At 43.9% G+C, this 26,641-nt stretch overlaps 1 protein-coding gene across 13 annotated transcripts in view; it reads left to right on the top strand.

Annotated features, from left to right (window-relative positions):
• The window catches only part of SLC20A2 (solute carrier family 20 member 2), a 58,760-nt gene extending 34,694 nt beyond the window's left edge, over positions 1-24,066 (top strand). For 9 of the 13 annotated variants that reach the window (XM_030009464.2, XM_041123566.1, XM_041123573.1 and 6 more), the window contains 6 exons: positions 1,510-1,626; positions 2,320-2,523; positions 3,936-4,524; positions 15,657-15,842; positions 16,558-16,642; positions 22,375-24,066. In XM_030009464.2, the coding sequence (XP_029865324.1) occupies positions 1,510-1,626; positions 2,320-2,523; positions 3,936-4,524; positions 15,657-15,842; positions 16,558-16,642; positions 22,375-22,539 (1,346 nt within the window). In that variant the 3' untranslated portion in view covers positions 22,540-24,066. Of the gene's footprint in view, positions 1-1,509; positions 1,627-2,319; positions 2,524-3,935; positions 4,525-15,656; positions 15,843-16,557; positions 16,643-17,145; positions 17,231-20,390; positions 20,450-22,374 lie in introns of all 13 variants that reach the window. The other 4 variants (XR_003922727.2, XM_030009502.2, XM_030009492.2 and 1 more) reach the window with 4 other exon arrangements.
• Positions 24,067-26,641: the final 2,575 nt, after the last annotated feature.

The following is a 26,641-nucleotide window of genomic DNA, read 5'->3' as shown; positions in this document are numbered from 1 at the left end:
TTGAATGCATCTTCTTTCTTGGGTGCTGTGTTTTCATTGCAGCTCAGTAGAAGGAAATGATACATGTCATTGTTTGGACTTTATTTGTATTTTTGAATAATTGTATATTTTATGTGCATGTATATGTTTGTGTTTATTTATATTTGTGTTTATACTTGAATTTATATTTATGTTTGTATATTTAGATTCACACATTTATGTTTATATATTTGCATTTATATGTTTATATTTAACTTTACTTAAGCAGTGTATATGCAAACACGCACTTGCAGCAAGAGAGTTCAGAAAAAAGATGTTCAATGCTCTCGACTACTTTATTGAAGACTGTGGTCATTAAAAGTTATCTTTAGATTAGATTATTGCCCCAGAGCCATGAATGAACAGGCAAGTGAAGAGAGACTCCTGAACATGCCCCTGAATTAGGAAAGCAGGCTTAGAAAGTGACCTTTTTTGAATATAAATTTGTTTTCTCTAAAACCTGACGCACCAGATGTACTAGGTAAATACAGTCGGTAGACTCTACTTCATAGGATAGCATTACTAAAAATTAATAAAAAGCTTGAGAAGTTCCCAATTTGAGGGTAACATAACTCAGCTATTCCTTTTTCTTAAGTCTAACTGGCTACATATCCAAGATGTTTCACAGTAAGTCAGCTGTATAACCAACATTTCCTCATTAGTTGTACTGCAGAAGTAGGTCAGGCACTCTGCAGTGACTCATTAAGCAAAATAAATGAAATAAGAATCTTAATGGGCCTTCTGTTTCAGCTTAGCAGTTTCTAAAGTGTGTGAATAAAAAGGTGTGACTCCGTTTTTGATGCTAAGGAAACACATATTTACTCTCCAAGGCCTCTGTCTTGGCAACATTTACTTACAGGGATGAATTAATCACGTAGGTTTCAAGATAGGTGTGCATGTATGGGTTTGAAAGATCAGAGTCCAAGCTCTTTCTTCATTAAGGGTCTGGTCACTTAATTGAACAAGCGCAAGGAGCTCTTTTGGGGGGATACTTACAGGAACACAAGTTATTGACGTGATTGTGCATTGCAGGACTGAAACCTCAGCTCTCAAGTGCTACATTAAGCTATTATCATAAGCAAATAATGGCTTAGATCAAGTAAGCATCAGGCTTTATTGACCAGAACAAAGGTCAGGTAAATACTTACCCTAATGGGCAACATGGTTTAACATGCATTAGTGTATAAAATCACTGCAAACTTGTTTTAGCAGCCCTGATGTGGGAGTTTTACCCCTGACTTCTTTGGAAATAAGGTCACAGTGGGGTAACAGAGAATTGGAAGATTAAACCTGCAAATGTTTGTATGTCAACTGGACCTTTAAATACTGCATGAACTGATATATGTGTTAAAAATTATTGGCTCATTCATGTTGGTTTTGAATATGTTGTGAGCACAGGCTTTTCTGCAACAGACTGCTCTTCCACTGCCTGAGATAACTAAGTCATGTTAATTTACAGTTTGCTTAGGTTTTATTTCTTTGTCTTCACAGTACTGGGACTGGTACTGCCAATGTGGGCCATTGCTCTAATATCAGTTGGTGTATCCTTAGTATTTGCCATCTTAGTGTGGATTTTTGTGTGCCCCTGGATGAAGAGAAAAATAGAAAGTAAGTAGTTGCTTGATGAAGTGTGGGTGATGTAAAATCATGGAAAATTTCACTTCAGAGCTGGAAGCTTAAAAGGTCACCTAGTCCAGTCCCCACCCACAGGCAGGATGTGCTTAAACTATTCCTCATGTATTTGTGTAACCTGCTCTTAAAAACCTGCAGTGGTAGAAATTCAAAACCTTGTTAGGCAATCCATTGCAGTGCTCACTTCTTCTAGAGTCCAGCAGAAACAGGAAAATAAATCCTGGAATATAATCTGCTTTATATTTTATTAAGGAAACATTAAAGAGGAAAAATCTGGCAGAATGATTAAGTGACTTCTTTAACTTTACAGTAAGTTGGACTGATCACAGCTTTTAGGCTTTACAGTGTTTTGCTTGTTTGCTTTGCTACTCTCAACAAATGCAGTGTTTAAAATGCAGGGAAAAGTAACAGAGTTCATTAATAAAAGCAACTTGGCGTTTTACTTCAGTTACCTAGTTTGGTGAATTTTGTAGGAAGAAACAAAGATGTTGTAGAATTTTCTCAGATGAATTTAGTAAAGATAAGTGTTACAAATAAATAAAGAATGTGTATGAAATGGAGCCAGGTTATTGTATCCATGTTGATCTATGCCGTTGATGCAAACAGTGGAAACATAAGCAGCAAGACGGATAGGCTGGGTTTAGAATTACAGTACTGTTATTTCCTTAGGCCGATTAAAGAAAGATGCTGCACTGTCAAGGATATCAGATGAAAGTCTTGATAAAATTCAAGATGAAGAAACACCAGTCTTTAAAGAGCTTCCCGGTGCCAAAGCATCTGACGAGAGCACGATTCCCCTTACTGGCTCAGTAACAGAAGCTGCTGGGGCATCAGATACTATTGCAAATGGAAACCATCCACGTGTACCGTATGGTAAGAAAGTAAGACAAAACAGAAGGTTTATCTTCTCCCTGTTTCGATAGGGTTTCTTGACAGCAAGTAGGTCTCTGTTGTAAATGGTAAGTTAACGTTTGGGATTTCCAGCTCTAATCCCTCTTCAGCACTTGTTGGGAAAGATGCTCATTTACAAGTGACATTTTCTAGAGAGGACTTAAAAACAATTACATTTTGTATGGCTGTATTTCAGTTTTAGGAACAGCTGAAAACAAAAATTACTTTCTTTTCTGCTTTACTTTGTATCCTTAATGTATCCTCCATCCTTTAAAGCAGTGGAAAAATACAGGGAACACAAATTGCTGATGTATGAAGGTTAAATTCAGCATAAAGATGATTAGCATACTACCACAGGAGATGAAAAGATTTGGGCTTTAGTTGACAAACGTATGATCCTTTGGAGCGTGTCCACTAGAAAAATCTCACACATTGTTTTCTGAACATATATTTATAAGTAGGTTTGTGTGCATAAAGCTCTTTTTGTTCTTCCATGTGGTGGGATCGCACCCCCCCTACTTAGCAGTCTGCTGACTTTGATATCACTTTGCTAACATCTACACAGCCCTGTAATTTGGTTAATAAATGCCTAATATATTCAACTGATTCTTACAAAATCAAATAAGTCATCATGTGAAGCCCTTTGAGTGTGTGCTTCCAGTTTAAAAATAGCTAAAACCAATGCTGAACGTTACACAGTGGAAATCTGGGAAGTCAGGAAATGAAGAAGATAGTTTCTTCAGAAATATTGCCTTAGCTGTGACATGTGTCCTACAGCGTACGCTAATGTTAAATGTATACAGTGGGAATAACTATCATCTTGTTCATAGAAATAAGATATACAAAATGTTGGAATAGCTGAGGAAATATTTCTGTAGAACATGAACTTTTTTGCTTTCTGTTTTTTTAATTATTTTTAAAATTTGTGTAAATGCCTTTTAAACATAGGTACTTTTGAAAGGTGACCTCATATTCAATATGAAATTACAGTAAATCACCTTTCCTGAAATCCTTATCTATTAATGTAGACAAAGCCTCAGAAAAAGTAGAGCTTATTTTACAAGAAAGGAATTTTATAGAAATTACTTTTTCAAAGAACCTGAGGATTTAACCTTCAAGTATTACCTTTGAGTAGCCAATCCCAAGTGACTTGCTGCAGGTCATACAGCGTGTCTGGGGAAGACCCAACGCTGGAACAAAGCTCTCTTTGCACAGAAGATGAGAGAGTTTATTTTGCAGTGAATCTTGGCTTATTCACTGCATATGTTGCAAATTGATCTTCTTTGTCCTGTAGTCTTGGATTACTGCCGTTTTATTGTCTCACGAAGTCGGAGGGAGGGGGCTTCTGTATTACATTTCATAGAAATAAAAACTCTAAATCTCTGCCTTTTTAGGAAGAGCATTTTCGATGACGCACACCTCGGTGAAATCACCTGTTTCCAACGGCACCTTCAGCTTCGATGGCCAGATGAGGAGCGATGGCCACGTTTATCACACTGTGCACAAGGACTCAGGTTTATACAAAGACTTGCTCCACAAAATACACCTGGACAGGGCCACCGATGAGAGGCCCGCTCAAGAAAACAACTACAAACTGTTACGACGCAACAACAGCTATACTTGTTATACAGCTGCTATTTGTGGTATGCCCGTGCATTCCTCCTTTAAGGCAGCGGACACGTCAACTCCAGAGGACAGTGAGAAGTTAGTGGGAGACACTGTTTCCTACTCCAAGAAGCGAGTTCGCTACGACAGCTACTCCAGCTATTGCAATGCAGTGGCCGAGGCAGAGATTGAGGCGGAGGAAGGTGGGGTGGAAATGAAGTTGGCCTCTGAACTCGCAGATCCTAACCGGCCCCCAGTTGATCCCGTGGAAGAGGATAAGGAAGAGAAAGACACATCTCAGGTCCATCTACTTTTCCACTTCCTCCAGATCTTAACAGCCTGCTTTGGATCCTTTGCCCATGGAGGTAATGATGTCAGGTAAGAGGATGAGATCTCACAAACCAGCAATTTTACGGTTTAAGTGCTTGGAGCAAGGTTTGCCATCTTGGCTGGTCAGAAAGCATATTCATTTCTGCAGGCAGATGATCATCAGGGCTGTGTTTTGCAAACGTGACACTGATGTCCCTGGTGCATTCCAGGAGTTGGGCTGCTCAGTCTATGGTTTATTTTCTTCTCAATGGTAACATCTTTTTTATTCGTTGCTAATTATGTAGTAATTAGTTGAATTCAGGTTTAATTTTGGCAAGCTTTGAGGCATTGAGACTCCCCCTGGCATGCCAACCACTGTAAAAGCAAACAGGACAATCCCAGCTCGACAGAGTTCGCAGCCTATTTTAAGTGCAAGATTGGAGACCATCAACAAATGAGAGGTTTAGACTATTTTTGTCATTAGATGAATTTCATCTCTTGTCACCATTGCAAAAAGAGGTGTGTGAAGAATGTCTTCATTTTGATTGCTGCAGCCCTTATAGACTTCCCTTTGCTGAATCTTTTGCTTGTAGTTTTCCAGGGGTCTAGGACCGTGTGAGGCAGTGTATCACTAAGTAGCCCAGAAAATCTAACAAGCCTTAACATCAAAGTCCTACTGAATTTCATAAACTGCACATACAACTTCTCCAGCTGCCACAGTTCTCTTACCAAAACAAAGGGAGCTACTCCCGAGGACGCCTGGGCACATTCCTGTGCCCCATGTAGAGAGGGGACATGGGCTATGGCTCATCTCCTAGTGCTCATTTAAGAAGCTTCTCATCTTCCAGCATCGTTCCAGTACACAGTACTCCCTGTCAGGAGTTTTATCCAGAGCTGCTATCACCGTTGAGTTGCTCCTTGAGTTTGGAAGAAGCCAGCGAGTTCATCCTTCAGTCATTTGGCTTAAGTGTGTCTGTCCTTAAATCCTGTGGCATTAACATAATTTCCCAGGAATAAAGGAAAAGGATCATCCTCCAGGAGTCTTTCTGTCATGTTTGTATTGACTCAGACAGCTGACAATATCTTGGTCTCAGAAATGTTTATCTGTACTTCTTTGCCCTTTGTCATCTGGTCAGACCCCCACGAAATAGCGTCTCTTCACTTACTTATTTGCCAACCTCTTTCCCTTTGAAGGCTCTGTTTTATTCCGCAAAGTACAAGACTTTTGACTGACAGACGTAGGATATAGGCTCAGGATGGAGCAATTTATACCTTCCTCGTCTGCACTCACATTGCTCATCTGCTTGTAACGTTGCTTCACCTGCAGGGCCCTATTGCACCTCGCCATCTTGGGGGCATGTAGCTGAAGGGCAGTTTGGGTATTTTTGCTCTGTCCCTGGGAACATTGCATATTTTTCCTTTAGGATTTGGCTGGGCTGCCTCTTCCCTAGGCCTGGAGCCTTGATATTTAGTAGGCGCTCTTTCCTGTATCGTGATAAGGTCCCCTGAGAAATCCACGCAGAAGCTGCTTTGTCGAAGCAGCGGTCCTTATTTGGGTTGTAGCTGAGGCCATACTGAGTCCCCTTCCTGCTGAACCCTCGCCGTGTTAGCCGTGCCCTGCCGGTGTTGGTTTCAGCATTTGCAGTGGGGCTTTGCAGCGTTCATAACTTTCATAGTGCTCCTTAGGCATCTGGGCAAATGCTGTCCCACTCAGCAAGGAGGACGGTTATTGCTCCTTGTTCTTGTCAGCCACCCGATTTAACTCACAGCTCATCTCGAAAAGACTTACAAACACGCCTCTTTCCTCCCCATCCACCCAGCATCCTGGGAATTTGGAACAGGGCTTTCTGAAGAGCTGCCTTGTCCTCGCTCTTGTTATTACTCCCTTCATATCCGCAGGGATCTGGCTCCGGGAAGGAGTCGAGGGTCCCCTCATCCTCTGGATCAGAGGGCAGCGATGCAACTTTCTTTCCTCTCGGATGGTCTCCGTTGATCAGGACCTGTGCTCTGAGCACACTGGGCAAGAGCAAAGACCCATGGAGGCCAGTACCCATGCTCTGCAATTGGCCGGTAGTGAGTGCCGAGGGGAACATAGGCATAAGGACAAACACTGCTGATAATTTCTTGTAATGTACCCTGGGAAATACCATTGCAGAAAGTTCTTAGCCTACCCCAGTAGGTGCCCCTGCTCCTTTATTCCCTGTAGGTGATGTCTGTACATACTCCTCAAGGACTCACATGTTTATGCAAGCATCACTTGCCTTTTCTGTAGGAGGCAAGGATAGTAGAGTTTGTTAGAAGTGATCTGTAAGGACGCAGTCAGTTCAGAAATCAAATTTGGTGTTGATAGGAGCTGGACAGGATGAAAGACAAGGTTTAGACTCTGTGCAGTATGCTTTATTGCATCTCACAGCCTAATTCCTCCAGATTTCTGCATTTGGACTGGCTTGTTGCCTTGGAAATATCCTTTCCTGAAAATTCATATTTTTTGGTGTTTTGCAGATCTGTACTTCTGTCAGTGATCCTACCAAATTTGCCAGCAAGCATGCATTTTTATTAAATGCTGTTTATTCCAAAATCTCTTCTTAAGCTGAATTCATGTAATTGAAAAACTAAAGAACAGGTTACCCTCATTTTGTCAAAGCTGGTAGAAATGCAAGAAGATGGTCATGGGTGTAGAGTTGTATAGGAACCCATCCTTGCAGTTGTACTGAGTTCCAGCTAAGCAACAAAAATTAAAGACCCCTTTGTATGCCAAAAAGGTTGAGTAGATAAAACACTCTGGGAATGCAGGTATCTATCCTGTGGATTGTGTAGCAGAGACATTTTGCCAGTCTTTGTCTAGCAGAGCAGAAGACTTCTTACTGGGCTCTTGGCTCCTCCACATGTCACGTAAAGATCTGCAGAGCTTGAAAGGCAGTGTGTTGTTTTAAAAATAATGCAGTAGAACCTAGCTAGTAGCATGGCCTTCTGTCCACATTTCTGTAGGAAAGCAAGCCTTGGCAATCCATCTTCCACTGAAGGCTGCTATCTTTTCATCTCCCTCCTTCCTTCACTTTCCTTCTGCTCATATTTAGGTGTTGCTGTCAAGCTGCTTCTCTAATTTTTTTTTCTCAGCCTTGAATCATGTCTTTAAAATCCTGCTTTCCTCTGCATTTGGTTTTAAGCACCTCACTCATATATTTAGGGAAGCACCTCTGTTGTCCGCATCTTTTTGTTTGGGCTTGTCTCCTACATTTTCCTTCCCCGTCCTGGAACTCACTCTGGTCCCATGTTTTCTATTTATTTTCCATCAGGCTCTTTGCTGGTATTTCTTGAAGGGACAGGAGCAGATAAAAGGAGCGAAGAGAGAAAAATTAAAAGCTAATATAAAAATTAAAAACTGCAGGTAGTTAAATGATTGACCTGTTTTAGAGCATATTTAAGCATGAGGCATACAGTACAGACTGAACCATGATGCAACTCAGAAACACTTTATGGAGCAGAAGTGCTCCATATAGTTTGGATTGCTTTTAAGTGGGCAAAAAGTCATATGGAGACCTCCCTTGTTTCCTTGTCCAGGCTTTTCCCCTGGACCTGGAAGAGTTAAATCAGTATTTTGCCTTCGACTGCAGAACTAACTCATAATACGGGTAGCTAGACGCCAGTGTCTTCCAAGATGATGCTTTTTAGCATTGTAAGGATACCAGCCATCTTTGCTGTACGAGCTGATGTTTGTAGCAGTCAGGGCTTGTGTTTAGGCTGACATCAGCAGGGATCTGGGCCAGGGCAGTTGTGCGTTAAAAGAATCAGGGAGTCATGGTAACTCCTTATTCGGGTGACTCTTTTGTTTAGACCATCCCCTCCTGCCCCCCTGCTGCAGAGCTTATATGTGCTGTGTCAAGGATGCTGGAGCCCTTCCAGGGCTGGGACTAACTGAGCCGGGCCGAGAGCCTTGTGACACCATCGTGCACATGGGCTGAATGAAATCTAAAGAATTTAAAATCCCGACTAAATATGTTGGGACAGAACTGCTGAAAAAAATGTTGTTGTTGAACTTAATTAGCGGCGCAAAGTGAGCAGGTCCCACTGGCTCAGCACCCGAGCACAAAGGGAGCACGTCAGGTCATTGCAAGGGCAACGGGAGAATAAAAAGGGCTGGATGGAAAAAAAGACCTGGGCCAGGAGCGTGACACAAGGAGAACTGCCAGCTTCCTAAAGGCTTGTTCAGAGCCAGCTTTTCAGAGGGGCGAGGAGGGTGGGCTTTGTTGGCCGGTGGGGATTATATGCACCTATGGTTGAGTTGGACTCTACTTATTTTCTGAAAGTATAGGTTGGTTCAGCAAGAATCGTGATGATCTGGAGCTCAGCGCTGCAGCCACAACAGCTTACCTGCGTAAATGCAGGTAGCAGGAGAGTTGCTGAAGCTGTAGGGTTTATGGTGCATTTCAAAGTCTGGAAGCATGTCTGAATTAACTAGTTCTCGAAAATGAAGGCATTTGGGCAGGCTGTTTTGGAAACGGCTAGAGAGGACTGCTAACCCCATAGCTATCTCCTGTGCTTAGCGCAGTGGTGGCTGTGGCTGCTTTGCTACTGGGTTGGGAATGAGAAAGCTATGAGCAAATGGTGCGTTGGCCCTGCAGCCCATTCGAGCAAACGGGAGGATGCGTTTGTTGACTCAAGCAACCTCTGGAGCTCGTTATTCCTTGAATTCTTGCAGTCGAAGCAGGATGACCCATGGAAAGATGCCGTAGGTCAACGTGAGGTTTGCTGATTAAAATCTGCTGTTTATGCTGTGAAAAAAGGCTGAGCCTTGTGCTCCTACACACCTGTCTGTGCATGTGTTTAGTCTTTTCTCATACAGATTCCTTCTCCTATAAATGCGTAGCCTCTTCTGTCCCTTCCTACCCCCACCCTACCTCAGGCCATCTCTCCTGCTGTCACAGGAGAAACCCCAGGGATGACAAGAGCCACGTGCCCTGGCTTGTGTGAGCATGCATCTGCTCTGGGTTCATGGGTTCTAGCCATGGAGGAAGGTGGTTTATTATCGTGACAGTGGCAGGAGCTGTGATGCTCCAGCTGAACAGGGTGACCACAGACCATGCTGCCCGCCTGTGTCTGTGCGTGCCAAGGTGCAGGCGGTACCGAGGTTTAGCTAGTACATGCTGTAGGGAGGAGAAACCTGCTTGCAGATGTTTCACACTTGTGCAGGGAATCTCTGTTTTGCTGACTTCCTGCTGCGTAAATTTTTTGAACGTGGCTGCTCTAATTAAATTTCACATGGAGGACTTCAGGACTACCCTTGCATATTCGTACTTAGATATTATAGGAAAAAAGGATCATTTGTGTTAGAGTCTGCAAGTAATGCCATATAGATTTATGGCACAAGCTTGACAAAGAATGGTTCTCTCCGTTATCCAAATGATATAGGCTACATTACCAAAGGCGGGATTTAAAACTATTTCAGAGCTATAGTAAAAATGCTTAGTATTTTTTAATATATTTCTACACATTCTCTCAGTGGTTTTAGGGAAATAGAACTGGTACCAGATAGGGAATTCATTGTTAAGCAAAGCAATGCAAGTGAAACTAGGAAATACCTGTTTACCCAAAATACAGGTGGAGGAAACTTCTTTCACCTCCTTACAGACTGGAGTTTTAGGTCAGAGGACACAAACAGCAGTGGGACTCACCTTTTCCCCTCTTCCTAAAGTAAATGCAATGGGATTAAAGGAGAGAAGGGCCAGAACATTGCCGGTATCTCACTGCACACAGAGAGCTTAGTGGGATTCAGTTTCCCGGCTAAATAAGGAGTCTAAAGGAGCTATAATAAGGCTGGATTACAAAATGAGTATTTCTTATTCCCTCCCTGAGAGCTGCAGTCTAGATCACTTAGAATATTTAGGAAGCTAATCTGTCCATTATGATTACTGAGAGCAGCCTGAAATCTGATTTCTTCCCTTTTTAATAGCAGCCCATCCTGAAAGCGCAGCCCATGTCCTGAGTAGATATGAATCTTCACTTGTGTCCTTAATTGTGCAGGTACGTGGCATCTTTTTTGTGCCATGCAGGCAAGCCAAAGAAGAGCAGCAAGAAACAGCGGGCTCCAGTGGGCACGGGAATACCTCCCCATCCTGCTGTGAGCAGGGCCCATGACTGGGCTTGCTGGGGGAGGGCTGATGCTGGTGGGCGAGGGGGGAGGATGGACCCAACCTTCCGGGGTCCAGGAATTTGGGGTTTCAGGGCCAGCATTTACAGCACGCAGTGATGAGCTGCAGGAAGAAATATGTAGCCTTCCTGACCCATTAATGCACCCAAAATTTGCACTTCACAGGGCACAGCTGTGACACACTTTTATTGTGCTATGGTATACGCACTATTTCAAAACTGTCCGATTACTGGAACTAGGATAAAACTCTTTTGATAATCTGAGATCTCTGGAGATTAGGACATAGTTTTTTTCCTGTTCGTACATACAGGCATATCTTTCTTGCACCCTTACTCAACTGGGTAATGTGTCCAGGCATAACTGCAGCATATGCAGAAATATCATCCCACTTATTTTCCCAGTGGAAAGTTCATTTGTGAAATCCTGGTTTGGGAAATAGTCAAATGACTGGGGATTTTGTAATTATATTTGTAATATTGGAAGGCTAATATAGCTTTCTCAGATGGCTATTTTGCTCATCATTCAGTTTTAATCAGTGATAATGCTTTCACTCAACTAGAAGTGGCTAAAACACAATCTGCTTTTTCAGGTAGCAGAGAATCAAAGCATGGTCATCAAGTAGTCTGTAGATCATGGATTATAACACAAAGCTTATTCAGAGCATAGCATTCAAATACAGTTAAATTTTCTTTTTGAGCAACTCACTAGTCCCCTCAAATAAGAAGTAGCGAGGTAATAGCAATGTTGCTAGTTCATAAAATATTATGACAATGATGGGATTTGGTGATAGAGCATTCAGCTGATGGCATCCTTCCATGAATGAAAAAGACACTTAATTTTTACTAAAAAAAAAAAAAGGTTGTAGTCCTTGTTCCTCCAGAGAAAGGTCTGGACTTGTGACCCAAAGGTCCCTAAAAATCTCTGCTCGTGTGTGTGTGTGCGTGCATGGGAAACTGTAATTTCTAAGCCTGTCTCATGATAGCTGAATGTGTGTGGGGGGGGTTGCCAGTAATACTATCTGTCTCACAGGGGAGAGGAGAAGCCAACTCTATTTATAGTTCAGATTCACTGTCAAATGCTATCTTTCAGAACAGCTTTATAAATGGTGCAGGACAGATTCTCAGCTGGCACAAGTGAGCAGAAAAAGAGAAGTTGTGCCAATTCACGTTAGTTGAGAGAGCTAGCGAACTCATCATGAGGGTCAGACAGCACTTCAGAAACATTCAGCAGCACTTCGCTGAACCGCCGTGACATGTGTCTGCAAGTACGAGCATTACTGTAGATGGCATTTAATCCTGTGTTGTACCTCTGGGGAAGGCAGACAGCCCCTACACACCACCCCTGCTGCAAAGCCCTGTGCCCTGTGAGTAACCGGGGCTGGTGGAACCCAGGAGAGATGGTGAAAAATACTGGACATGGAGAATACACTTCATAAGAGGTAGACCCAGGAGTTAGGCTTCTTATGCCGTAACGTTTTATAAATTCATCCCAAAATGAACTCGTAGTGGCCATCCTCTTGTGCTCAGTGGAAAAATGAGTATTAGGTATACAAGACTAAAGTAATACAGCAGGAGTAGCTTATCTTGGCTTTTAAACCCAATAGCTAAATAATATGGTAACATCCTCAAAAGCCCTTCAGTTACATAGGAACCTAATGGCAGTTTACGCATAGATAGATGCAGTTAGGGGTTCAGACCCCCTGAGTGACCATTGCAGGCTGTTTTCTTCTCCCTCTAAACTACCACGAATAAGACTTGGAGCTCCAGCACAAAGGAGAGTTAGTTAAGGCAAGTAAAAGAGCTGTGTGGGAGAGTAAGAGAAAATTGCTTCTTGAAAATAGACGTGTGAAATGAGTCTTAGCCAAATGCATGGAAGATTTGAGGTCTGCTTTCCTGCTAGTCATGTCTTGAGTCAAATGAGATAGAACCAGTGGGACATACTGTGGAAGCCGCATCCCAGTCTAGCCAGTGTCCTCATGGTTCATCCACTTAGTCACTCAGCTGTAGGAGACATCTATAAACCGCAAACAGTCTCAAAGCAGTGTCTTATCTAACGATGCCTTTTTTTTTTTTTGATGTGTTGTTTCTCTCTTACTCTCCTATTGGGACTGGTTGTCTTCTACCGATGAGCTCCTCCTAGTCCCAGGGATGGTTGATTGCATGTGCTTATGGTAATGTCTCGAAGCTGACATGTGCAGTACCAAGATCCTAGTCTTTGCAGTTTGTGAGTCAGACGCATTCCCTGTGAGCTTTTGGCAGTTTTGTGGTGGGACAGGCCTAACAGCTTCTTCTAGAGCTGTTCTCCATTGGCATAGGAAGTGTTGATACCTCAAGCCCCTGGGCCTGACCTGCTGAACAAATCCAGAAGCCAAAGGAGCCCTCCGAAGAGCCGTGACGGTGGTAGATCGCAGCCACCGGCTGCGCACCACTGCCAGTTTGCTGGCTGTTGGCAGCCACTTGCAGATATTGAGGCTGGATGGTGCCGTTGTCTCTAGGAGCAGAACGTTTAAGTCACACTGAACATGATTTACAGGGAGAGGAGAAATGTCTCTCTGGTATAGATAACCAGTGGTGCAGATACCCACAAATGAAAATGCAGTTAATTACCTTTTAGCCTTTCCAAGCATATATGGATCCAGTATTCCTCCGCTTTCTTTTCCTACAGGGAAGGTATCAGAAGTGCTGACCCTGTGGGCATCAGTGTCATCTCTTCTAATCTGTTGGGCAGCATCAGCCACTCGGATCCTCTGAGGCTGAGCATAAGTCAGCAGAGTTTTGCCTTGCCTTCCGTTGCCACAAATAAGAAAATAACCTTTTCTTCGAGGATTAAGCTTAGTTGATTCACAGAGCTGTAGCATTTGCAAATAATTAAAACTGGATTTTGGTACAAAAGAGCATAGTTTGCTGCTGTAGTTTTTGAAGCCTTTTCTGTCTTCCCATTTACATTAAGACTGACAAATATCCATCCATAATCTCTTTAGAACAGTCAGGAAGTGCCTGGGCTTGCTCCAAATGTACCTGTTATTTTAACAGGGCGGTTGTCCCCGTGTCATACAGCACTATAAGGGATGATCAGTTTTCCCTTTATTCATACGATCGATGTTTTAGTTGCCTTTATCCATCCTTCTGCATCCCTCAGTTGAAGGTACAGTGAAATACCTTTCTTTTGCTATGCACAATGAGGCATTTAAGTGTGCAAGTAATTTAATCCACACCTGAAAACACTGGCAAAGAAGTTGCAGGTCAACTTAAAAATATTAGAAATGCTTCAATCAAGAGTCTCTTCTTCCTTGAAGTTAAAGTAATTCTTGCATTTAGGCATTAAGGACTTTTCAAATACCATCCTTTCACTCACACAAAAACCAACAAATCAAATGCATACTCAGGCACAGTGTCAGACCAGAATTTTAAAGTACTTTTGCTAGTGGAAATCACTCTTTATTTAAAGTGTATTTAGTTCTTCATCGTACTACCCATTGCCTTCAAACCCACTGGATTTTATTATCCATATTAGCTCACTAGTATATTTCCAGAATTCTTCTCAAAAACCGTAAGAATTGTTCATTCCTTTTTATATCAAAGAGCATCTTAAAGTATTTTCATTTGCCCCGCAGCTTGAATGTTATGTGTGTTTAAAATTCCTTCCTAGTTGCTTTGCTCCAGGACTGCTTCTCAGGGTTCAAAGTTCAATTTCTCAAGGACCAGAAGAAAGAAGGAGGGTCTCATGTTGCTTAGATGCACCGAGTTTGCAATGCTGAGGACCGTCGTCTCTTGGCAATTAGTGCTCAGCCCCTAGTACCTGGTATCTGGTAAAGATGGGATTCAAGTAAATTATTAACTGTTGGTTATGGTGGCTTGGTTTGCACAATATTTGACATTAAAACTGGCCCTTACTCCATCTGTGTGCTTTGGAACGAGACCAGGAACTAAATTTAGCCGGTCCTGGCTGCAGGGCGAGCATAGCTGTCGGTCCTGCCTGCAGCGCTCACCGCAACCTGCTCTCCTTATCGGTTTACAAAGAGGGGAGCTTCCTGTTGGTTTTCAGGCTTTTTGAATGACATTGGACAGGTTTTCTCTGCTCTTCTCATGAATATTCAGACATAAGTGCAGCACTGCCTCGCTTCTTACGCTTTTTTGGTTGTGGATAAATGCTGCTCAGCAGGGCAAGCAGCTACTCAGTTTAGCAAAACAGCTGCCGAAAAAAAGGGGATGTCAAAGTTCTTACCTGCTTTTTAATATTTAAGCCTCTAAAGTAACTGGATACCAGCTTTCAAGTTTTTCTTCTAACTCTCATGTCTAGAAACTTGATGCTCTTTTAGAATAAACAGAGTCAGAAGTCTCACTCCAGGCACTGGAGACTCCAGCCACCAATATCAGGTGACATGCATTAGGAGTGGGGACTTCAGTGTTGCTCAGTTTCAGTGTTTTTCGAGATAACAGCAGCAGGGTAGCAAAAGGGCTTACGCCAGCTCTGTGTCACCAGCGAGTCCTCTCTGATCCAGTCCAACTAGCTCTACAACACATTTGAAGAACACTAAGTCATCTTCCCAGCTGCATTCTGATTGTATCTCCAAACATTACAGGTTATCAGACTAGTTTATATGTGTATCTTCTTGTCTGCAGTGGTAATTTTGTTCATTAATTTCCCTCTTTGACAAAAAGAGCTAATTTAATACTTGAATTTTAAAAATGCAGAGCTCTTGAATTGGTAAATTTTGAGATAATTTCAGCACAGTACTGAAAATACTGGGTTTTGTCCCAGAACAGACATAATGAGGTATTACTGAATCTGCCATTTCAGGAAACAATTTGTAGAAGAGAAATTCCTTTCAGCATTTGCTATAGTTATCAGTGTTGAAGTGGCAACTGAAAAAGCAACATGATAAGACCCCCCTGCTGCAGCCTTTCCAAGCGAGAAAGGGTGTTGCCTGAAGGGTCAGGTCAGAGCAGTGCTGCACACAGGATGAAGAAAAATAACACAGAAAATAAGAGACTTCTTTCAAGGCAATTATCTGTGTTTTTATAACTCGAGCGATGTTTTTCTGTTTCTCCAGCAATGCAATCGGTCCCCTCGTTGCACTGTGGCTTATCTATGAGCAAGATGGTGTAATGCAAGAAGCATCGACTCCCGTCTGGCTGCTGTTTTATGGAGGTGTTGGGATCTGTGTGGGTCTCTGGGTCTGGGGTAGAAGAGTTATCCAGACCATGGGTAAAGACCTCACTCCAATCACACCATCAAGGTAGGTGCACAGTTGTCATTACAGTTGTGTGAACTTTGTGCGTGAACTGATCTGAGAAATTGCTGCTCCAGTATTTTGTTTGTAATGCAGTTTGCTGCATTTGCTGTGCTTTGATTTTAATGATAACCTGGCTTCAACTTCTCCATCTTTCTAAACGATGAAAGAAAAAAGAGGAAAAGGAGAGAAAGAAAGAATGAGAAAGAGAAAGAAAGAGAGAAAGGACAAAAAGATAACCCTGTAAACTAATACTGAATGCTTTTGAGGCATAGAGTTCTACATGAACAGAGTCTTCTGCTGATGACCTAATTAATGTGGCAGAAGGTGCATTTCAAAATGGCAAGATTACAGTGGCTTTCCCAGTGTGCTTCAGACTATTAAAACCATATGTATTCATTACAGTAATTTTCATCCTTAATGCATACTTGACCTCTTCTGGTGCTTAACCAAATTACTAATTAGGCATGATTCACCGCAGCGTAGAGTAGTAAAAGTCCCTGATGCAATGAGATGTGCAGCTGGGTTGCTACAGAAGACTAGCCTGTGCCGTTCCCATTATTCAGCCCTTCCTTGTTCTCTTAACTTATTCCTATGACAAAAATCAGTCGGAGATAAAACAGTCGAAAGAAGAAACGGGTAAGACTTTGGCACGCTGCATGGTATCAGTCCGAGCTGATGCAAAGAGTGATTGTGAAGTGTTTTCTTATGCTTCCCGCAGTGGATTCACTATTGAGTTGGCTTCGGCGTTCACAGTTGTGGTAGCTTCCAATGTTGGACTTCCTGTCAGTACTACACACTGCAAGGTATGCCTTTGCCCAGCGACTGCAGTCAAGGCAGTCTGGACTATTCATCTTAAAATTGTGCCGCTTGAGCCAGTGGATAATGGCACAGCAAGGGGAAAACAGCCGCTCGTGGAGGACGGTTAGGCAGAGGTGCATCAGCGCGTCTCAGTCATGCCAGCGACATTGGAAAATAATTAGGCTTCCAAAAAATGCATTGGACTTGTCACAGTAAAGTCGCTGCAATCGGGCACAGTGTGAACTCCATAGCTGTGGTTAAAGAAAAAAACAGTGCTTACAAAAACATGACCTCAATTTTAAAGCAAGGAATTACAAGGAAGAACCTGGTTTCCTCCAATGGTGCCATTTGAACCTGGTCGGGTAGCATTTCTCCCTTGTTCAGAGGCTGCGCACCATTCATCATTTATACTTCACTTTCTTGATAAGTGCATGGCATGGGATTTCCTGCATATAACTCTTTTACTACAGTTTTTCCATCTGTCTTTTTTTTTTTTATTTCTTCACAGTGGATTTTGCATTGAAGTAATGTGTGCGCTAACGGTACTTGTAGCCTCAAATGTGGGTATTCCAATAAGCTCCACCCATTGCAAGGTATTGGAGTTTGCAGTGATTGCATCAGTAAATCACATCACTAGGACAAACCATAACAAAATCCAAGAGATACCAATTGTTGCAGATTGCCTTCACTATGCGATGCGCCGTGCAGACGGTGATTGCGAGGTAATGAGGACCGCTTTTAAAGCCAGTACGGCTAAGCAAAGTCAGCATTATAAGTAATTGCACAAAAGTCTGGAATGTCTTTCACGCTTACATGATCGTATTGAACTAATATAGACATATTAAAATAATGTAGACTCGTAGTTGTGTGATACCAGTTACATGTATTTTAGAGCCACCTGTATGAAAAACACTGCTACATCATTAAGCTAATATTTTAATGTCTCTCTTCTTTTAAACCAACTTGTCCTCACTTTTGTGCATTATAATACAGAATCCGGCACTTGTAATCAGTTCTTTGAACAAGGTTGTTGGCTGGTTTTTTTTAAAAAAAAAAAACAGTTTGAATTATAGATATAGGCTGGGTAACGAGCAGAATTTAGTTGTGTTATATGATACGCTCTGTGAGAAAACATTTATATTGCTTGTAGGCAACAAGGAGCATGTGGACATTTACACTGCTGGAAGAACATAGTGAGAATTTGGAATTTTGTTCCCCAGGGAACTCCCAAGTCAAACATCCTTTTTTTCTTTCCTCTGCTTCCCCGTGGACTCCCAAGCTCTTGGACACGCAGAGCTGTCTGTATCCCTTACCCTCTGGCAGGGCGAGGGGAAGCCCCTCTGAAATCAGAGACCCCAGAGCGGCAAAGCCCCTCTGCTTCGGGACATACCACCAAGCCCTACAAGAGCCAGATCCTGTAGGATTTGCTGCTGCACCCTGGGGACCTTGGAGCCCTTCCAGCTCTGGCTGCGGCTGGGGCAGGCAGGTTTTCGGGGCTAACTGCTCCACAGCATGGCAGGCGGGCGGGCAAGAAGCCGGGCATCCTTGCCTGTGACATTGACCTAGTTTCCAGTGAAAGAGTCAATGAAATCCTCACATCCTGCAAAACGCCCCAAGTTGGTTCAGTCAGCCTTTTTCTAGTGAAAACCATTTCTTCAGAAAGCCTTCCTCTATTGCAAAATCATTTCTTTCTTCTGCTGTAGAGCTCTTTGAGAAGTAGCCAAGACTGAGCTGCTCTGAAAGGCTGTTCAGATTTCCCGGCGTTGGCCGAACTCTGGTTCCTCTGAATCAAGCAGGGAGGGGAAAAATAATAACAACGTGATTCACTTCTAAAAATGCTAGCCTGGAACCACCTCCCTTTAAGCTGACTGGTATATCAAATGCGTGATGAAGAATTTGCCAGAGAGAAGAATACAGCTTTGATCATCTCAGTTGCATGCCTGAAGTACTTCTAGCCGACCGTTGTAAAAGAGAAAATACAATTTGGTGCAGACAAATAGACTGAATTTAAAAAGAAAATGTCTTGGAAGCCATAAGCTAATGAGAGGGCAGCATTAGGAGGTATTCATTGACTCAATGCAGTTAAAAGCTTGGTCTTCTCTAACTGCAGAGCAAAATAATTATTTTTAAAAAATACTTCCATAAAAGCAGTTAATGTGGTTAGTCTGTGTCTGCTCCCTGTAGTTTGCTCTATCTCATTAGATGGATCATTCTTAATGGGAAGATCCACTTCGCAATAGGATTAGACTGTTCCAGGATGTCACATTATTATAACTGACTCTGTGTTTCAGCAGAATGAGATCCTGAGTTGAAAGATCCTAAGTGATCAACACAAGTTAAAGCAAACACTTGTAACAGATGTATTCCTTGTTTTCTTCGAGGGCCTGGTGAATGAATAAAAGAACTATTATATATCATTTACTCTATGGGAAAGTGTCTCTCTGAAAGTGCTGTCAGCCATTGAGATAGAAATGCCGTCTTAAAAATCAGCAGAAAAATTATTTCACCCTAGAAATCAAAAAGAAAATGGGTTCAAGGTGAGCCTAGTCCTAAGCCTCTAGCATCAGGGAGTGGGAATTACTCTTTTCCCCAACATTTGCTCCAGAGCAAAATAGCACTTGCTAAAGTGGGAGCCCTACCGAAGGGGAGTCAGTCAACTGAATGTGCAGCCACTGGATAAACTGATGGCAAAGAAGGAGCAGTGTGAAACACCTTAGGTGGAGGGAGACCTTTTCAAGGTGAAACAATAGACTATAATGAAAAATGGAGACCAAGTATGAAGGAAAGCTCTGAGCAGCAGTTTTCAGGTCTTGGACCAGATGTGGTGGCGAACTGGAGATTGGTAGCAGGAAGAAAAGCATTAGCTTCTGAGAAAGATTTGTCAAGCCCTCTCAGATCAGGAGTTGCATTCAGTCCTAAATCAGAGGCTTTGGTCTACGTGAGGTAGCAACCACCCAATATGCCTGTCCTAAATCTACAGCCCAGCAGCTTTTCCACGCTCAGTGCCTGCCGAGAGCCTGAACTGCACCTTTGTCCTTGCCACGAGTCAAAGGGGAGAGGAAAGTTGCTCTGAAAGCCTCCCAAGTCAAGAGGGCCTGAGGGAAAGACCTAACCTTTTGAGCCTCCAAAGGAATTTGTGAGTCTGAACACGGTAGCCACATTGCTCTGCCTGCACCCGTTCAACGTCCCTTGGGATTTAGCACTGAAAAGCCAGTGTGGAGTGAATGCATACCTTGCCTTTCTGCTGCCCAGGTAGGCAAATGATCATGTTGAATCTTACACATAGTGCCTGTTATTTATTCTAAGATATGAGATGTAGAAACAAACAGGCATTTCTCAGCTGTAACAGATTGAACGTGTTCACATATGGGTAAAATTAAAGTGCAGGAGTGAAATGCTTTTTCTGTGCAAAAGCGACTTTGCTGAGGTCATACTGTCAGCTCCACTTTGCTATTATGATTTTGGTGTTTTGAAAAATAGTCTCAGTGTTGCTCTGATGAAATTATCATGTTCTGTGTGTTATTATGATATGCCATTGCACAGGAATAAGAAAGCCAAAAGCATTTCTGTAATGCTTTAAGCACAACATACTGAAGGCAAACTGCACTGGTTTCACACCAATCTCAAAGTAGATATCATCTGAAATTCTGCAGACGGTGTAGTGTCCCTACACCCAAGTTTTAGCTACTCTCCTAACCTCTAGTCCATCAAAATCACTATTAATAAACTAAACTTTCATAATGTTTAAAACAGATTACCAATGCCATCATTGCTGATACCTTTTGAATTTCAGGAAGAACTCAGAGATTATCGTACGTAGACTGCAGGCTCGCTCAATAAGCAATGCTTCTTGTTGCAAGCATGACAGATGGACACTAATGACGTGCCAAATGTAAAGCAGAACCTAACAGCTGAGCTGCTGGAAAACCAAATGCTGTTTCCTTGGGTTAACGCTTTGATATAGTCAGAAGTGTGGGGTTCCTCTTAGCTGGGCACCTCCTAAATACACTTACACCACCTAAATACAGAATAGCATATTGTACGCTCAAGGGGTCTTCAGATTAAGTATTGTCTAACAGATTTTCTTATTGATCAAGCTTTAGACTGAGGCCTTTTCAGTCCTAGAATATCAAGTTTAGTTTTCCCTTGTTCTGTCACAGGCACTTTTGAGTCTTATTTCTCTAGAGTTACAGGGTCTTCCACAAATAACTCTCTTCTCCAAAACAAAATGTTAAGCAGTAGTTAGAAGTTAAATAGGTGTTAACAAAAGATGTGGGTTCGATATCCCCGTCCTATCTCTCCCTGCTTCCCTGTCTTCCCAGCATTTATCATTTTCCTGGCTCCGCACATGGGGAGCAGCCCATCTTCTCATCTATAGGCAGGGACTGATACTCCCATTAAGAAAACAAGCAGGGAAGAGGAGGTAGGGATGGCTTTTCAAGGAGCACAAGCCCAGCTGTGTCTTGGAGTTTCCTTTCCTTCAAAACAGGATATTCCTTCCACATTTCTTGCTGCTTTACCGTGTGCTTTGAATAGACTTGCACCGAATTTACACGTTTTTGTTAATGGCATGGAGGGCTGCTTCCAGGGCAGAAAGAAAACGCAGCGTTTGTGAAGTTTTTGCATAATTTTTCACCAGGAATATTTTTCTCAGTCCGGTTCTTTCTTAAAAAATAATATGCTGGGTTTATACCTGAGCTTATCAACTGAAAATACATTTGAAGGAAGAAAAGGTTGTAGCTTTGCCCATGCCACAGTGTGTTTTGTCTTCAAAAACACTGACCTACCCAGCTGCCCTGGTAGCAGTGCCTTCGAAGAATATTTTGGTGGTTTATCCGTTCCCCACCTGAAGCCAGACCTCTTGATGTCCATGCAGTTTGCATGTCCCATAGCATCAGGCTGATGTCTTTGTCCACAGGGAGGATTTTAGCTCTGGATGCTTTGCTTGGCTGGCTGGTCCAGAAGGGCTGGTTTTCATCGGAGGGCTTGGACTGATGAGTTTGATGTAGGGCAGCTGTACTGGGTCTAACCTTGCGCTGTCTGTCTGCCCCCTGCCAAGTTACCAGTGCTGTTACAGGGTGGGCTCAGCTGCTTACATTGCCGTTGCTGTCCTGTTTATAGCCCGCAGTATGGAAATACATAGGTGCTGTTTGGAGTCAGCACCGTATGCCAGGCTATAAGCTGCAGAGATTCAGCAGCTGCTGGGTGAACAGGCAGAACATTCCAAACCAGCAAGAGGACAGGCAGGTGGGATGGGAACCATACTAGCTATCCCAACCTGCCCTATGCCACACTCTCCAGCAGAGCCTTAAAAACAACTTTCCTGGTGTTTTCATGATTTGGACCACAGTCTGGCCAGACTCAGTGGACGCTTGCCCTCTCCCCTACAGACTGAGTCAGGCGCTGGGCAGGTGGAGGGCTGCCTCCGTTGCACTCATGGCTGATCCAGGAGCTAGCAGGGCAGAGAAAACCCCACAAACATATTTATTCTCCTTTGGCTGGCCCCGAGACCCATGAAGAAGTGGAGATCACTGACAAATAAAGGTTAAAGCACCCTGGAATTGTCATCCTCCTGCCACCCCACCAGAACACAGCCATTGTCATCATCAGGGGCCCCTTTATCTCAGAGCATCGCTTGGTATCAGCTGACTGGCATTGGTGTGGCCATGGGCATGTTATGAGCGCTTGGACCTACCCCTCACATCTTGTCTCCCTCTCTCTTCCCCGCACTCCCAAGGTTGGCTCTGTGGTGGCCGTCGGCTGGATCCGCTCCAAGAAAGCCGTCGACTGGCGCCTTTTCCGCAACATCTTCCTGGCGTGGTTTGTGACTGTGCCGGTGGCCGGCTTGTTCAGCGCCGGGGTGATGGCGCTGCTGATGTACGGGATCCTGCCTTACATCTGAAGAGCCGTCTCCAGAGGGAAAAGGGGAAACGGCCAAGCTACTACCGAGGGGAGAAGCGTTCCCATGAAAGAACCAGTCAGAGAGGATCCATCTTCCATATCTAACTTCTTATCTACTGTACATAACAATGTGTCATATTGGTGACATGGTGATGTGGTGCCATTTCTTATATATTAAAGAAATATATATGCATATAGTAGGTAACAATACCTAAGTTATATTATCAGTGGGGTGAAAATAATTGCCTAGAATTTAATATTTAGTAAAATTTGTACATAGTGTATCATTTTGGTGGCAATTTTTTAATCTTTTGAAGAAGAGTATGGATTAGGAAATGTTTCTTGTCCATTTGATATAAGAAGAAGCGAGGTACAGGACTGTGTAACACATGAATTTTTTTAAAGCTATTAAGATACTGGAACAAAATAAAATGTGCAGAAGTGCTTTTCATAAAATAACTTTGTTCATATCATATTGACCTTTGTGTGTCATAGCGTGATGGTTATGGCTGTGTAAATACTTACAAACAGTAACTTTTAAATGGTGCATTTCCCTTATATATTTTGGATAAGAAAGTTTAGGAAGTACCAAAGAAGCAGGGGAATAGCTTGCCGATATTATGTTGCTGTCTACACGTGTGGGCGTGTGTTGTTTTCCCACCTCTAATTCAACGTTGTTTTCACCAGGCTCCTGCCAGCGAGGCTAGGATAGTACTGTTCATGTCTTAATGTAACTTTAAAAAAAAAAAAGCACACAGAAAAGTTAGTTCTTGTTACTTAGTAGGCAGACCATAGTTCTCCACATTAGCTGATAGTAGACAGACTTCATTTTGTGGGTTGAATTTGAAGTTTCACTGCTCACCTTCTACCTTTCCCCTTCAAGTCTCAGCTCCTGGTTGCCCTGCTGTCAATTCCAGCAGGAGAATGGACTGTCAGTCTCCCCCCTTTCTGTCCATCCAGCCACAACCACACACTCTCAGGTACAGGAGTGGGACCGCGGGGTGCTCGGCACCCCCACATACAGAAGCGAAGGGCAGCAGCAGGTAGGAAACAGGCTTAGCCCTGGTTTTGTGGTTGAAGGTACGGGTGCCCGTGGGAGAGCTGACCCACGCAGGGGCTGGCGTGAGGAGCACGGCGAGGATGCGAGCAGATGCTGGGTCTCCCCCAGCATATCCCATCCCACGCCACAGCCTGCCAGCCTCCCACTGTGCTGTCAACCGCAAGGAGGGGACGGGAGCCTGGCCCTGCGTGGATGGAGGTTGCGTGGTAACCAGCATTTGGGATGAGATTTTTTTTCACGGCAGCTCAGGGGGAAATGACTAACTACATCCTCTTTGGAAAGCACATTTGGGTGAAGGTTACTGTTTTGTGGGTGGGAGGCAAAGGGCAAGGGGTGCCTGGACGAGGTTGGGAATCTATTACTGTTTAAATGCTGCTAAAATTTTGATAAAATGTTCTTGGTACTCCATTGTGACTTTTCCATTGGTCATTCATACTAAATTTATAATAAAAAGATAAACAGCCCCTATCACTGTTTGCCTCTTGAGTTTTTCGAGCGTTACTCAGCCGTGCCAGCCGTAACGGGAAGGCTCCACGGGCAGCTAAAACCTACTCCTTGGCATCCGCTGCCTTTTGTTCTTTGTCCCCCGGGGTCAGTGGGGATGAAACCACGCTCTGTGTGGCGCTGACAAAACCTCCCTTTTCTTCCTGCTGTCCCGGCAGCCTCAGCACCCACTCTGCCTAGGGCTTCACTCATGGGTGTCTTCCCAGCAATGTCTGGAAGCTCTGAGACTCCTTCAGATGCAATCACTGGGCACTTGCTGGCTCTGACTGCCCCCCAACCTCCCTTGCTGGGGCTCTGCAAGCATCACCATAGCTGCGGCACTCGGTTTCCAACCCCTCTGAAACCCTAAAGCCATGGTATAAATAGTGCTGGCAAACGGGGGGGGACCGATGAGCAGCAGCTGAGTGAACAGAGCAGCCAGTAAACGCACAAAGACAATTTGGGACCTGTGGAAAGGGGTGGAAGGACTCACCCCATCTTAGCACTTGCCTAAACAAATGCCTGCCCAGTGGCCCAGCAGCTTGCCACCTTGTTTTATCTACAGAGACAAACCAGACTTCTCTTCCTCCACCGGCAGGGACCTAGCTGTAGCCATGCCAGACGCAGGCAGCATGCAGAGGGCTGTGCCAGCTCCGGGGAGTATGTGATAATCCCCCAGCACACACAGCTGGGCATCTGTCAACACACACATTTATGAATAAAACTGTTATGAGGGAAATGGCCAGCAAGGAAGCATCTCCAAAATATCCTTGCCTGAAATACAATAACCTTTAATCTGGAGGGAGCTGGGAAACCTGAAGTGACTTTCTCCACACCACAGAGGTGTCCTTTATCACCCCTGGGAAGCAGGATCACCACAGAGGAAGCACAGCTGGTGAAATGCCCTGCAAATATGGGCATGGTTAAAATGTCCTTCACTCAGACAGCAATCAAAATAGGTATGGGTCTATTTTCCGAGCAAGTAGACAGTGGGGTTTTTGCATTTTTGCAGCAGCCTGGGGGCCCAGCGGGGCCCGAGAGTTAAGCCTTGTTTAGCCAAGACCCATTTAGCAAGCAGGTGCTGATGGACCTTAACAGAGACATGGGATGCTTTGCACCCCACACCGCTGCCCCATCCCCTGAACTCAGTGCTATGGCAGAGGTTTTCCCACCATGGTTCATGGCCATCAGGGCTACAGCCCCGGGCAGGGCACAGGACTTCATGGTCGCCATCAGGCAGACTTTGCTGCGTGCTGGGGAGGAGCGTGCGCAGGCTGATGGGGGCTGGATGCTCACCTTTCAGGAAAGGTGAGGGCAAGAAATAGGTCAGGAGGTAAGAGAGACAGAAGCCTGATGAAAATACTTATTACAAGTAAAAACCCTTTTAACAGAAAATGCAGTGTGAATTTCAGAAACCAAAGTGTCTGCTGTGGCTCATGGTAAAATCCTTGACTCAAACCAGCCTGAGAAGGAGAGCCAGCTGGCAGGGCACGAGGGTGCTAACACACTCTAATTAACCCTCATCAACCTCTCCTGGTGCCTTCAGCCTCCACCCCACTTGCCAGATTTCCTAGCTTGCCCTGGGACTTGCTTCATGTCCTTTGCATGTTTGTCTGATGGTCACTGGGCTGTTGTTGGGACTTGTTATTGCCACCAACCCTGCTCTGCCTGTGCTGCTTGGCAGTGTGCCCCACACTGATGAAGTTGCTGTGGCATGGTGACCTGTGTATCCTGGTTTATCGTCCTCAACGGAGCAGCCCTGTTCTTCCAGCACCCTGCTGCTGGCCTCCTGCCTCCAAGGTAAGTGCCCTGTGCACCAGTTACTGGTCAGACTGGCTGAGCACCCCTTGGGGCAGGGGGTCTGCCCGTACCACAGGTACCAAGACTCGTTCTGGTGTTGGTATCTTAATGCTCCTTGCGGGGCCTCGTGTGGTGTGAGAGCCCGGAAAATGCAGCTGGGGAATGCCTGGGGCAGGGTGACATGAAGGCACAGGACCCTTGTTTGTTTGCAGTAGAGAGATTTGGGTGGCTTTGTGAGAGCTCCTAGCCCAAACTTGGGGACCTGGGTGCTCCTGGACTGCAAGGTGGCAGAGCAGAAGCTTTAGAGAAGCTACTGATACTCAAAAAGACTTGGACAGATACATTTTTGGGGGAACAGATAACTGTTTGAATGAGGGTCTTGTGCAGTTTGTGGTGCTACTTCTTTAGGGAAGGCAACTGATGAGAAAAGCTTCTTTTTTTTCTTTTTTTTTTTTTAAAGGTTTAAGGATCTCTGGTTTTGTGTTCTTCCTTTTGTTGAGCTTGCTTTAGTGACACTGATGAGATAGCCTGATGGATCTGATGGAGCATTGATTCCATCTCCTGGTTGCCAAAAGAAAGTCGGAATTGGAGTAAGATTTTATTGCCACTGTGAAGCTTTGTAAGCCTCCTTCTTCTAAGCAGTAAAGCAGAAGAGAAAGGAATTATAAAGCACAAACACATGAACTGTGCTTTTTCCAGAGTTTGAAGGTGAAGTTGTACAAATATCAGAAACTAATTAAGCTGACTGTGTGATATTTAG

Source organism: Aquila chrysaetos, chromosome 1 (assembly GCF_900496995.4).
Source record: "Aquila chrysaetos chrysaetos chromosome 1, bAquChr1.4, whole genome shotgun sequence".
Lineage (NCBI taxonomy): Eukaryota > Metazoa > Chordata > Aves > Accipitriformes > Accipitridae > Aquila > Aquila chrysaetos.
This window is presented reverse-complemented; position numbering and strand designations above follow the sequence as displayed.